Here is a 14305-nt window from a genome sequence, read left to right as displayed (position 1 = left end):
ATGCTAGCACAGGCTTCCAGTATCCGTATACACTGCTATATACTACTATATACACCACAGGAGAAATGCTATCACAGGCTTCCAGTATCCGTATACACTGCTATATACTACTATATACACCACAGGAGAAATGCTAGCACAGGCTTCCAGTATCCATATACACTGCTATATACTACTATATACACCACAGGAGAAATGCTAGCACAGGCTTCCAGTATCCGTATACACTGCTATATACTACTATATACACCACAGGAAAAATGCTAGCACAGGCTTCCAGTATCCGTATACACTGCTATATACTACTATATACACCGCAGGAGAAATGCTAGCACAGGCTTCCAGTATCCGTATACACTGCTATATACTACTATATACACCACAGGAGAAATGCTATCACAGGCTTCCAGTATCCGTATACACTGCTATATACTACTATATACACCACAGGAGAAATGCTAGCACAGGCTTCCAGTATCCGTATACACTGCTATATACTACTATATACACCGCAGGAGAAATGCTAGCACAGGCTTCCAGTATCCGTATACACTGCTATATACTACTATATACACCGCAGGAGAAATGCTAGCACAGGCTTCCAGTATCCGTATACACTGCTATATACTACTATATACACCACAGGAGAAATGCTAGCACAGGCTTCCAGTATCCGTATACACTGCTATATACAACTATATACACCGCAGGAGAAATGCTAGCACAGGCTTCCAGTATCCGTATACACTGCTATATACTACTATATACACCGCAGGAGAAATGCTAGCACAGGCTTCCAGTATCCGTATACACTGCTATATACTACTATATACACCACAGGAGAAATGCTAGCACAGGCTTCCAGTATCCGTATACACTGCTATATACTACTATATACACCACAGGAGAAATGCTAGCACAGGCTTCCAGTATCCGTATACACTGCTATATACAACTATATACACCGCAGGAGAAATGCTAGCACAGGCTTCCAGTATCCGTATACACTGCTATATACTACTATATACACCGCAGGAGAAATGCTAGCACAGGCTTCCAGTATCCGTATACACTGCTATATACTACTATATACACCGCAGGAGAAATGCTAGCACAGGCTTCCAGTATCCGTATACACTGCTATATACTACTATATACACCACAGGAGAAATGCTAGCACAGGCTTCCAGTATCCGTATACACTGCTATATACTACTATATACACCGCAGGAGAAATGCTAGCACAGGCTTCCAGTATCTGTATACACTGCTATATACTACTATATACACTGCAGGAGAAATGCTAGCACAGGCTTCCAGTATCCGTATACACTGCTATATACTACTATATACACCACAGGAGAAATGCTAGTGCAGGCTTCCAGTATCCGTATACACTGCTATATACTACTATATACACTGCAGGAGAAATGCTATCCGTATACACTGCTATATACTACTATATACACCACAGGAGAAATGCTAGCACAGGCTTCCAGTATCCGTAGTTTCAGGTGCTGCAGAATGGGCAAAACCAAAATTGGAACAGGACCCTCAGTTTACGCAGAAGATTTTGTTCAGTGATGAGGCAAACTGAATGTGAATGGGGAAGTTAACAAACAAAACCACCGCTATTGGTCTGACACTAACCCACATTGGATAGATCCCTCCAAGACTGTTGGAACACAAAAATTGATGGTATGGTGTGGTATATGGGGTACAAAGATAGTGGGGTCATTCTCCATCAATGGAAACCTCAAGGCCTCTGGATATGTGAAATTGCTACATGATGATTTGTTTCCCTCTTTATGCACTGAAGCTGGCACGTTCCCTGAGCTTTTCCAGCAAGATGGTGACCACCACATTATGGGTGTCAGGTCCGAGCATTCCTAGATGAACAGTTTCCTGGAAAGTGGATTGGTCATCCTGGGACAGTTGAATGGCCCCCAAGGTCTCCCGATCTGACCCCCTTAGACTTTTATCTTTGGGGTCATCTGAAGGCAATTGTCTATGCTGTGAAGATACGAGATGTGCAGCACCTGAAACTACGGATACTGGAAGCCTGTGCTAGCATTTCTCCTGTGGTGTATATAATAGTATATTGCAGTGTATACGGATACTGGAAGCCTGTGCTAGCATTTCTCCTGCGGTGTATATAGTAGTATATAGCAGTGTATACGGATACTGGAAGCCTGTGCTAGCATTTCTCCTGCGGTGTATATAGTAGTATATAGCAGTGTATACGGATACTGGAAGCCTGTGCTAGCATTTCTCCTGCGGTGTTGCTATCAGTGTGTGAAGAGTGGGAGAAGAGGGTTGCATTGACAATCCAACACAATGGGCAGCACATTGAACACATTTTATAAGTGGTAAGGAACTTGTAAATATAACAATAAAGTTACGTTAAAACCAAGCACCTCATTGCTTTTCTTGTGAAATTCCCAATAAGTTTGATGTATCACATCACCCTCTTCCTATTGAAAAAACAAAAGTTGGATTCAAAATGTCCAACTTCAAAATGGCCGCCATGGTCACCACCCATCTTGAAAAGTTTCCCCCCTCACATATACTAATGTGCCACAAACAGGAAGTTAATATCACCAACCATTCCCATTTTATTAAGGTGTATCCATATAAATGGCCCATCCTGTATTATGATAGAATTACACCTAAAATCCACAAACTCATTTTTTTTTTTTTATCTAATATCTCTCTTTTTTTATTTTTTTTTTTACCAGTATATCCATTTATCTATAATCTGGACTGTACTTTTCACAGTACACTGCATGGATCAGGAAAAAGCTGCATATTTATGGACTGTGGCAGTGTCGGGCTCTAACATTGTTCTGTCTTCTTTTTTCCAGTCTCCACGTGTGAAAGATTCTTTAGCAAACTCTGAGGTGAGAATTGTAGTAGTTTCTGTTTTTTTAATGTCGGCTCAAGCTCAACCTGTGATAAATTCTGTGTAAACATTGACTATTCAAGTCAAGGGGTACTCTGCCTGTAGACATCTTATCCTCCTAGGGGATAAGATGCCTGATCGGGAGGGGGTCTCCCGAATCCAGGACCCCTGCGATCTCTGTGCAGCACCCAGTGTCACGGACACGCCCCTCGTGACTTCACGCCACGACCCCTCAGTGCAAGTCTATGGGCGGGGGCGTGGCCACACCCCCTCCCATAGACTTGCATTGAGGAGGCATGGCTCGACCCCCGCTCCAAGCGTTCGAAACAAAATGTTCCAATTGCTGAGGCAGTGGAGTACCCCTTTAAGGGCAGGGTCACACATGCTGTATTTTGCTGCATATTTCACTGCCGCTGATTTTGCTTCCCATTGACTTCAATGGGTAGGAAAAAGTGCAGCAAAATACTGCACATGTGACCATACCCTAGACCAGACATAGGCAACCTTCGGCACTGCAGATGTTTTGGACTACATCTCCCATGATGCTCTTACAGCCAAAATGCTTCAACAGCATCATGTAGTCCAAAACATCTGCAGTGCCGAAGGTTGCCTATGTCTGCCCTTGACCAAGGTTTCCCCAACCAGGGTGCCTCCAGCTGTTGCAAAACTACAACTCCCAGCATGCCCGGACAGCCTTTGGCTGTCCGGGCATGCTGGGAGTTGTAGTTTTGCAACAGCTGGAGGCATCCTGGTTGGGAAACACTGCCCTAGACATTAGATTGGATTTGTGATACCAGTCTGTGTACCGTGAGGTAAAATATTTTGGCGCAAAATAAATAGAGAAGTTAAATAGATAAGACGTGAAATAACCGTCGGCTATGTTCTGCTTAAGATGTTTCCTGCTACAGAGCCAAGCTCCACATATCTCCAGGCTCCAGCACAGCCTACAGCCAATCTACCTCAGTCATCTGGCCAAGCTCCACCTTCACAAGTGTCTGTTCCTGTCCCGTCCTCTGGACAGGTGAGCAGTATATACGTGGCCTTTCTTACCTGCCTTGCCTTGTATGTGTCATATGAACAGATACATGTATGCCATTCATGGACTATATAAATTGATGCTCTTTTACAGGCCGCCCCTGCAGCTCCTGTGCCTCCTACAGCTGAAGAAGTGAAAGCTGTTATCAGTTTAGTATTACGATTAAGGTAGTTGTTTTTTTTTTTGTTTTTTTGTATTTTTTTGTTATACTATGCCTAGCACCATTATCACACATTTTACTAGTACTCAGATTCATGAATTGCAGGAATGCAGACTATGCTTTTGCTTTTATATTGTGTTACTGTGTGACCACCAATTCATGTTACTACAGTAGTCACTAAAGTGCTCTATTTCCCCCCCTTTTTATAGAGCTCTCTATGGGGGTATTGTGCTGGGTGTAGTGGGTGCTAGGGTAGCCTAGAACACAGACTCCCGCTGTCACCCTATTAGTCCCCCTGGCAGTGTTATTGCGGGGTGCTGATGGGTTGAGCGACCTGACAGTATCCTCCATGCCTGCGTGTACAGAAGCCTATTAGGCCCTTCAGTGTGTTGTAGGGGCAAATAGAAGGTTGTGGGGGGAATACTCAAAAACGGGCAGATTTTTAACAGTGTGTTAAGCCGTTTTAAAATCTGGTGCATCTTACCACTGTTTAGTCTTGGGATACTTTCACACTGCCGTTTCACCCCGCACCTAAACTGCCATTAGGCTCTTTTTTTTCCAGCCTTTAGTGTCCGTTATCGGAACGGGGCACAATGGACAATAACTGGTCCCGATGGATCCCATTTACTATAATGGAGTTCATCGGGCGCTGTTATTTTGTAGGGGGAGTAGCCGGAGAAAAAGACGGCACATGCAGTAATTTTTCTCCCCTGCTCCCCTGATGTTCGTCACACTGCCATGTCCTAACGGCCTAAGTAACATAGTAACATAGTTCATAAGGTTGAAAAAAGACCAGTGTCCATCAAGTTCAACCTATATCCCTAAGTCTGCACCACCTTTTAGGTAGTATAGTTAAAGGGGTACTCCAGAGGACAAAATCAACCTGTACGAGCAAGTTATAAAGATTTGGAAATTACTTCTGTTTAAAAATCTTAATTCTTTCAGTACTTATCAGCTGCTGTTTGCTCCAGAGGAAGTTGTGTATGTCTTTCCAGTCTGACCACAGCCCTCTCTGCTGCCACCTTTGTTCGTATCAGGAACTGTTCAGAGCAGGAGCAAATCCCTATAGCAGCACTGCCATAATCGCACAGACACCTATAGTTTGAAAAGGGGATCACTGTTTGAGATGGGAATACTCCTTTTGACTACATCTGCTCCGGCAACTAGATGAGACGTTTAAGGATATAATATATATCATCTATCTATAGATCTAAGGCCCAAAAGGGCTTGTCACTAAGGGGTTAAAGTGTAATTTTAATATTTTTCCTCAATAGGGAAAAATTTCCAGCTTTTGATATATATGGGTATTGTATAGGTCAGTGGTCCCCAAACTATAAACCCCCCACAGTTCTGCAATAGCTGGAGGTCCACAGTTTGCAGACCACTCGTATAGGTGGATGGTTATGAGTTTAAGGGATACTCCCCTGGTAAACATTTTTTTTTTTAAATCAACTGGTGCCAGAAAGTTAAACAGATTTGTAAATGACTTTGATTAAAAAATCTTAATCCTTCCAGTACTTATCAGCTTCAGGAAGTTCTTTTCTCTTCTTTTCTGTCAGCTCTCTGGAGCAGGATATTTTGCTATTGGGATTTGCTCCTACTCTGGACAGTTTCTAAAATGGACAGAGGTGACAGCAGAGAGCACTGTGGTCAGACAGAAAGGAAATTCAAAAAGAAAAGAATCTCCTGTGGAGCATACAGCAGGTGATAAGTACTGGAAGGGTTAAGATTTTTAAATAGAAGTAAATTACAAATCAGTTTGACTTTCTGGCACCAGTTGGTTTAAAAAAAATGTTTTCCAGTGGAGTATCCCTTTAAAGTTCATCCTCATCCTTTTCAGTAGAGATGAGCGAACTTACAGTAAATTCGAATCGTCACGAACTTCTCGGCTCGGCAGTTGATGACTTATCCTGCATAAATTAGTTCAGCTTTCAGGTGCTCCCGTGGGCTGGAAAAGGTGGATACAGTCCTAGGAGACTCTTTCCTAGGACTGTATCCACCTTTTCCAGCCCACCTGAGCACCTGAAAGCTGAACTAATTTATGCAGGATAAGTCATCAACTGCCGAGCCGAGAAGTTCGTGATGAATCGAATTTACTGTAAATTCGCTCATCTCTACTTTTCAGCTGCAACAGTGACACCTTCTGGTTGAATAGCTCATGCTAAATAGAACCCACAATAGGGAATCAAAGGCTATTTATCTTTAGTTATATACATTTTACAGTATTCAAAATAGTAGGAAAACAGTTGTGGCACTCAACAATTTCTCTTTGGTCTTTTTATTGGCACATTAATAAAAGTCACAGCATATCCTCCGGCTGAGGAATGGGAAATACGATGGCCATTTTGTGTTCATTCACGCTTTATCACATACTTGGTGACATACCCGCACCTAAATATCCACACGAACCTAATCTACATCATGACAATGCAATCACATCTAATGCACTATTGTATTAATATTAATAACAATGGAACATTGGAGACAAAAGGCAACGTATAAAAATGGGCTCATATCATTGTGATCATTCAGACAGTGTTTCTCAAACAGACAGCCTTTGGCTGTCCAGACATGCTGGGAGTTGTAGTTTTGCAACAGCCGGAGGCACACTGTTTGAGAAACACTGTTCTAGAGCCACACATTTTTGTAATCACTTCACATCACTTAAAGGAATTATCCAGGAAAAAACTTTTTTATATATATCAACTGGCTCCAGAAAGTTAAACAGATTTGTAAATTACTTCTATTAAAAAAAATTAATCCTTTCAGTACTTATGAGCTGATGAAGTTGAGTTGTTCTTTTCTGTCTAAGTGCTCTCTGATGACACCTGTCTCAGCTGTCCAGAGTAGAAGCAAATTCCCATAGCAAACCTCTTCTACTCTGTGCAGTTCCTGAGACAAGCAGAGATGTCAGCAGAGAGCACTGTTTCCAGACAGATAAGAACAACTTCATTTCAGCAGCTGATAATTCTTGGAAGGATTAATATTTTTTAATAGAAGTAATTTACAAATCTGTTTAACTTTCTGGAGCCAGTTGATCTAAAAAAAAAAAAAAAAAAAAAAAAGTTTTTTCCTGGAGTACCCCTTTAAGTCTATCTTCTGACACTGGGTGTAGATCCTTTATATATCTGCAAATCTTAGAAATGACACTAATGACACTCATGACACTAATCTGCTTCTCTCCCACATGATCTGCAAACTAAAGGCAGACTTCCTCTGTACTAAACCATCTAACATGTCCTCATTAGCCGAAATGTTTTTCCAGTATAGAAATAGCTACACAAACCAAAAAAAAGTGACATAAGAAAACTAAACCAAACAAAACTAAAATGCAGGAATTGCCTATTGTGAACAGTTGTAACATATAAGTATAGCAATATTATAAAATATATATATATATTTTTAATTAAATAAAAAAAATAAGAATACACGATTGCATAAATTAACTAAGGTCTCTTTCACATCTGATTTTTCTTTCTGCATCACAAGCCTATGTCAGGTTACCGAAAAATAGGTATTTCTATGTAAACCATGGCGGTCCCAATGACTTACATAATGATCTGTGTGTAGTATAACAAGTGACTATGTTTGGTCTGTTTCCCAAAAGCAGCAGACAATGCTTTGTAGTCCTTAAAGGGGTATTCCAGGATTTTTTTTATTTTACTTGACTATGCTACAGGGGCTGTAAAGTTAGTGTAGTTCATAATATAGTGTCTGTACCTGTGTGTGACGGTTTTCTCACAATTCTTCTGTGATTATCGCCCCAATATTTATTTTTAATAGTATACAAAATGACTGTTGTCTCAGAATTTCCCAGGTTGCAGTGCGTCAAGACCTGACATCACTAGTCAGGTGATCAGAGGGAGCCTGTCCTGCTTCAATTTTGCAACAGCTGTAGGCTCCTGTGTTTCAGTGGGTGGGGTGGCTGATGTGTGGGAGGAAGGAAAGTGATCTCAAACTTTCAAGCATGGAACAATGGGATGTGTAGTTTAGAGAACAAAATCAAACAGGAAATACCCAGTTCTGGCAGGTAAGTACTAAAATCACCTTATGGCGGATAACCCCTTTAAAAAAAATAGCAGACCACATGTTGTCACATTCTGTCTATTTTTGTCTATTTGCATGCATCCCAATGTTTGCTAATGACATATAAAGAAAATTAGATGTTAATAGTGAAAATGCAAGAAAAGTAATCAAAAGGAAAAAAAAAAAAAGTGTGAAAAAAAATTAGGGGAATTTACCTAAATATAAACGTGAATAAAATTAAAGTAAAAATGATATACCGTAACTACTTACAATATAGGGGACAAAAAAAATATAATTATTCAAAAAAAAAAAGTGTAAAAAAAACAACAACATGCAGATCGTTGGTAATAGATGTGAAAAAAAACAACAAAAAGAAAATACTGCATTGTCTTTAAAGGGGACCTGTGATTAACCCTAAGAAAATGAGGTTTCAAAATCATTTAACAGATAGGGGGGTCCTGATCACACACCTTTTTACATTTTTTTTAGATACTCTCCCGTTCTTGCGATATGAGGGTTTATATTTTCAGGGAAACAGTCAGATAGGCGTGGATCTAGTTTTGGATATTATACAGTCAGGTGGTGTGTATATCCCCTCAATGTAAAACATACACACCCTCGACTGTATAATCCCGCCCATCTCCTGATATTCACTCCCATTATTAAAATTAAGTTTACACCTATGTAGCTGATTCTCTGAATTGTCAGACAAACTATAAACCCTCATATCTCAGGAACAGGAGGACGTATCAAGAAACTGTAAAAAGGTTTCCTTTAACCCCTTAAGGACCAGGTCCATTTTGGCCTTAATGATCAGGCCAATTTTATTTTAGAATTTTAGTTTTTTCCTCCTCGCCTTCTAAAAATCATAACTTTTATATTTCCATCCACATACCCATATGAGGGCTTGTTTTTTGCGTCACCAATTTTACTTTGTAATGACATCACTTATTTTACCATAAAATGTACGGCGCAACCCAGAAAAAATATTATTTATGTGGGAAAATTGAAAAGAAAACCGCAATTTAGCAAATTTTGGAAGGTTTTGTTTTCACGGTGTACACTTTATGGTAAATTCTGTGGGTCAATACGATTAAAATGATACCCATGATATGTGCTTTTCTATAATTGTATCGCTTAAAAAAAAATCTCAAACTATTTTAACAAAATTAGTATGTTTGAAATTGCCCAATTTTAACCCCTATAACGCTCTAATTTTTCCGTATACAGGGCAGTATGTGAGCTAATTTTTTGCGCCGAGATCTGTAGTTTTTATTGGTACCACTGCTTAGGTTTTACTTTTTATACATTTTTTATAAATTCTTTTGGGAATAAAATGTGACAAAAATGCAGCAATTTTGGACTTTTTTATTTTTTTACATTTACATTGTTTACCGTACAGGATAATTAACAATATATTTTGATAGTTCAGGCTTTTACGCATGCGGCCATACAAAATATGTTTAAGAATAATTTTTTTACGCTTTTTGGGGGGTGGAATGGGAAAAACGGATGATTTACGTTTTTATTGGGAGAGGGGATTTTTCAAATTTTTTTATTTTTTAAGTTATTTTTTATTTTTTTTTACACTTTAATAGTCCCCATAGGAGACTATCTATAGCAATCATTTGATTGCTAATACTGTTCAGTGCTATGCATTGGGCTTAACACTGATCAGTGTTATCGGTCAACTTCTGCTCTGGTCTGCTCAGACCAGAGCAGAAGACCCCTGGAGATGGACAGAGGTAGGTGAGGGGACCTCTGTCCACCAATAAGAATGATCGGATCCCCGCGGCAGCGCCGCCCCCTCAATGAAAGTCTATGGGAGGGGGCGGCTGCCACGCCCCCTCCCATAGACTTGCATTGAGGGGGCGGTATGTGACGTCATGATGGGGTGGGGCTATGATGTCATGAGCCCCCGGCTCCAGCGTTCGGAACAGTTTGTTCCAAACGCTGAGCAGTGAGTGCCCCTTTAAGTCAGAAATTGACAAATCCCAGGAGCCAGGTAGTCAATACACCTAGAAGTTTGCTGCTAATGTATAGAAGTTTATATTGTTTGGCTTAGTGCTGTAAAGGTAAATGCTGCACCACACAGGATGAGACAGAGAGGCAGTACTACAGTATCTGTTCCTTTATCATTTTTAGCGACTTATTGCCTTCTGTAACCACAGAATTTGTAGGAAGACGTGACAGTGCAGCTGTGCTATCAATTTGTATGCAAAAGGAATAAAGCGCAACTTGTTCCTGACCACCAAATGACACTAATATTTCGGAGATGGTGGTCCCACTGTCACATAGGTTGTTGCTACATATGTTCTGCAGACATTGGATATGTTTATGTAGATGTATATTTGAAATAATTAGATTTCTTTTTTATGACCATAGTGTGAATATTCTTTTATGTCCAGTTCTGAGATCACCCCCTACATATGCAAGTCTAGTGCTGTGCCTGAATTGCACAAACCTCTGTGTGTCCATCCATTTATTGTAAAGAATGGGGCAGTACACATAGGGGGGACATTTGTCAATGTTGGTGTAAGGGAGTATAAATTTTACCCGTTTCTTGGTGTATTTTTTTACACAGTTTCTTAAAATTTACCAAAATGGTGCATAGATTTGATAATTCTGCACAAGTGAGCTGCAGAGATTGGTTTAAGCTTTGTGCTCTGGCATCTGACACCTTTGTACGTGTCCTATTAGGTGGTGTAGGTTTGCACAAACAAAGTAGGCTTTGCGCAAAAAAAAACACTTCAAAATTTTATTTGAGCAAATAATAAATACAGCTCCGCTGCAAAAAGTGGTGTACAGTGCACCAAACAGTAGACAACTTTGAAAGATTTTCTTCCAAAAATTGTGGCAAAAAATGTGGGCAAAACATGCAATTGCACAAAATTTGCAGGGACATGTAGAACATTAAAGGGGTTATCCAGGATTTTTTATTTTTTTTTATATATCAACTGGCTCCAGAAAGTTGTAAACTACTTCTATTAATAAATCTTAATCTTTCAGTATGTATGAGCTGCTGAAGTTGAGTTGTTCTTTACTGTCTAAGTGCTCTCTGATGACACGTGTCTCGGGAACTGTCCAGAGTAGAAGCAAATCCCACTAGCAAACCTCTTCTACTCTGTGCAGTTCCCGAGACAAGCAGACATGTCAGTAGAGAGCACTATTGCCAGACAGAAAAGAACAGCTCAACTTCAGCAGCTGATAATTATTGGAAGGATTAAGATTTTTTTTTAATAGAAGTAATTTACAAATCTGTGTAACTTTCTGGAGCCGAGCCAGTTGATATAAAAAAAATATTTCCTGGAATTCCCCTTTAATGTGGTGTAAAGCCAATGATAAATGTCCCCCATATTGTACACCGCAGGGATAGTAGGCAGTACTGGGTCCAAAGCATTAAGCTTGTCCTTCCAAGCTCCTATTAATTCTATTAGGATGTAATCGTGTCTGCCCTGATCCTGTTACATAAAAGGACATTTCTTACTATCGTTATAGTGATCAGAGCTCCAATTTACTAATACAGAGCTCTATATTCCAGACATGTGTAGATGTAAAACATAACATATCCCCCACAGCTACCGCTATAGGGAGCTTACTATACACACTGAACTGTATTACTATGTGCAATTTTAATTACTATTTTATTTTATTCCAGAAACACAAAGAAAGAGCTCAATGATATCCGGTTTGAGTTTACACCTGGAAGGGGTAAGTTAGTAAGTAAAGGGGAAGCATCTACCTATGTGATGCTTATATCCTAGGTTGTTCACGGTCTCGCTATCTGAAGCAAAGATTTTTGTTTGTTTTGCTATTTCTCAAATGTCTGTACTAAGGGTACAGCTACACATGCCAGAAATGCTGCAAATTTTCAGCACCAGAATAACTGCAGCAATCTTCACAGTGACATAGCAGCACCAATGCCCCTTCATTTATTCTCCAGCACCAAATTCAGCACTGTAGAGTAAGGGCCTATTCACACGGTGGAATTTCTTAATGACGCCTCGAATGAAAGCCCAATACACTTCTATAGAGGAAAGAGAAAAGACGGAGGCGCTCCTTGTGGTGTAAAATCACTACAATGTAGGGGGAGGGTAGGGGGAAGAATCACCGCTCACCCGACATAGTTGTGTAGCCCATACACAACAATGGTGATCGTGTAGAAAATAATCCGGGTATGCAGCCTTCCTGATATGAGACAATGGTGAACAGGGCGGGCTTCTAGTTCAGAAATTCATCGGCGCTGACCGGGAGAAGGACATCAGACAGGTAGGATACCTTGACAGAGGATTTTTTTGTGGATAATGCAACGCGTTTCACCACGCGTGCGTGGCTTCATCAGACCTGATGAAGCCACGCATGCGTGGTGAAACGCGTTGCATTATCCACAATAAAATCCTCTGTCAAGGTATCCTACCTGTCTGATGTCCTTCTCCCGGTCAGCGCCGATGAATTCCTGAACTAGAAGCCCGCCCTGTTCACCAATACACTTCTATTGGATTCCGCACTCCTGTTGACACTTCGGAATTTCCGCAAGCGGAAATTTCGAAGTGTCAGCAGGAGTGCGGCATCCCATAGAAGTGTATTGTGCTTTCATTTGAGGTGGAATTGTGTCGGCAACTGCTGTACAATGTTAAGAGAAATTCAGAAAAATGATTATAGTGCACAATTCTGGAGATACTTAGTGAGAAGTGTTGTACAGGAGCAGGGAGTCCAGGGATTAACAGGAGTCCCTGCTCCTGTACAATACAGTTCAGTCAATCTGCAGTTGTGGATTTTGCTTTGTATTTATAGTATATCTGCAGGTAAAATTTTCAACACCCAGGGGCAGGGCCCTTTCTCCTTCTATATTAGTCTGTCTTTTACTCTGCTTTGCATTCATTTAACTTGCGTTTGTGTTTTGATATGCATCTTAACCCCTTACAGTATGCACAGCACACTGAAACCCAGGGTGCTATAAAAATAAATAATAATAATTTTTATTTCCCCATAAAATTCAGTGGGGGAAAATCTACAATAAACCTGCAACATTTCCAACACAACTATTGTCATTCTGCGGATATAAAATCTGCATTATAGGCTAATTTCTTCTGTGATTTTTTTTTTTTCTCACAACATAAGGATGAGGTTTACGAATTCTTATCTAGTTTGCTGTACGGTTAATGCAAGTTTTCTGAATGGAAATGTAGCTGTACCCTTAAATGCATTAGTCATTTATTTATATTCTAGTTTTTCCTCCATATCCAGAGCTACTGTACTATAGTAAGTCACAATTTAAGGGAAAACTCCTAAATAAGGATTTGTGACATAGAGGACCCGGTTATGGGATCAGTCAGCAACAAGATATAATTATACAAAATCCTACAATTCCTTTGTAGTATATTATATTTTTAATGAAAAAAGTCACATGATGCAAGATGTTTTATTGTATAATTTCTAGATTATATTCTTATCTTATTTCCGTCACTTTACATTCATTGACAAATCCAACTTTGTTTTCCAGATACAGCCGATGGTGTTTCCCAAGAACTTGTCTCCGCTGGCCTTGTAGATGGAAGAGATGTAGTAATAGGTGAGTGTTTATCGATACCTGACCAGATGTGAACTCCAATGATTTGTTTGATCCATTGTAATTCTCATATCTAAATTCCCAAGAGCTCCATAGCACAGTTGTGCATCTCTGCTCTTGAGAAATGCATGGAAAAACCCTTTCACATTGTATGATGGAAGACTGCATTTCATAGGATGATATTTGCTGTAATTTTTTTTTAGACACCATTCCCTAAACATAATTTTATATCATTTTAATCCCAGTACAGCACTGCATTTTTATACCTGCCAACACAATCACAGTTATGTGAATTCAGGTAGAGAAAACAGGCATGGTCGCACATCCACATTTAGCATTTTGATCTGATTGCTTCTCAGCATAAATTCAAAAACTAACAGGTTGTTAGTATACATTTTGATCAAAAGGTACAAGCCCACTCGCCACGTCAGTCCCTAACGTCCCTAGCATAAAATGGCATAGCACAGATCGGCCACCACCGCAACACCAGTGCCCACAGAGGGAACGACCCACTGGCAGAGCGGCCCCAATGCCACTCAAACCAGTCCCTGGGCCGCACCTCCCCACAGACACGGTGCCACGGCAGCAATGGATGCCGCACAGCACCACACC

General features: G+C 40.3%; 1 protein-coding gene across 2 annotated transcripts in view; it reads left to right on the top strand.

Annotated features, from left to right (window-relative positions):
• Positions 1-14305, top strand: part of OXSR1 (oxidative stress responsive kinase 1) — a 124212-nt gene that overhangs the window by 106132 nt on the left and 3775 nt on the right. For both annotated transcript variants that reach the window (XM_056519662.1, XM_056519663.1), the window contains exons 12-16: positions 2865-2900; positions 3795-3923; positions 4032-4105; positions 11783-11835; positions 13628-13696. In XM_056519662.1, coding sequence (XP_056375637.1) covers positions 2865-2900; positions 3795-3923; positions 4032-4105; positions 11783-11835; positions 13628-13696 — 361 coding nt within the window. The remainder of the gene's footprint in view (positions 1-2864; positions 2901-3794; positions 3924-4031; positions 4106-11782; positions 11836-13627; positions 13697-14305) is intronic.

Source organism: Hyla sarda, chromosome 5 (assembly GCF_029499605.1).
Source record: "Hyla sarda isolate aHylSar1 chromosome 5, aHylSar1.hap1, whole genome shotgun sequence".
NCBI classification, from domain to species: domain Eukaryota; kingdom Metazoa; phylum Chordata; class Amphibia; order Anura; family Hylidae; genus Hyla; species Hyla sarda.
The sequence above is the reverse complement of the archived record's forward strand: the minus strand, read 5'-3'. Positions and strand labels throughout refer to the sequence as shown.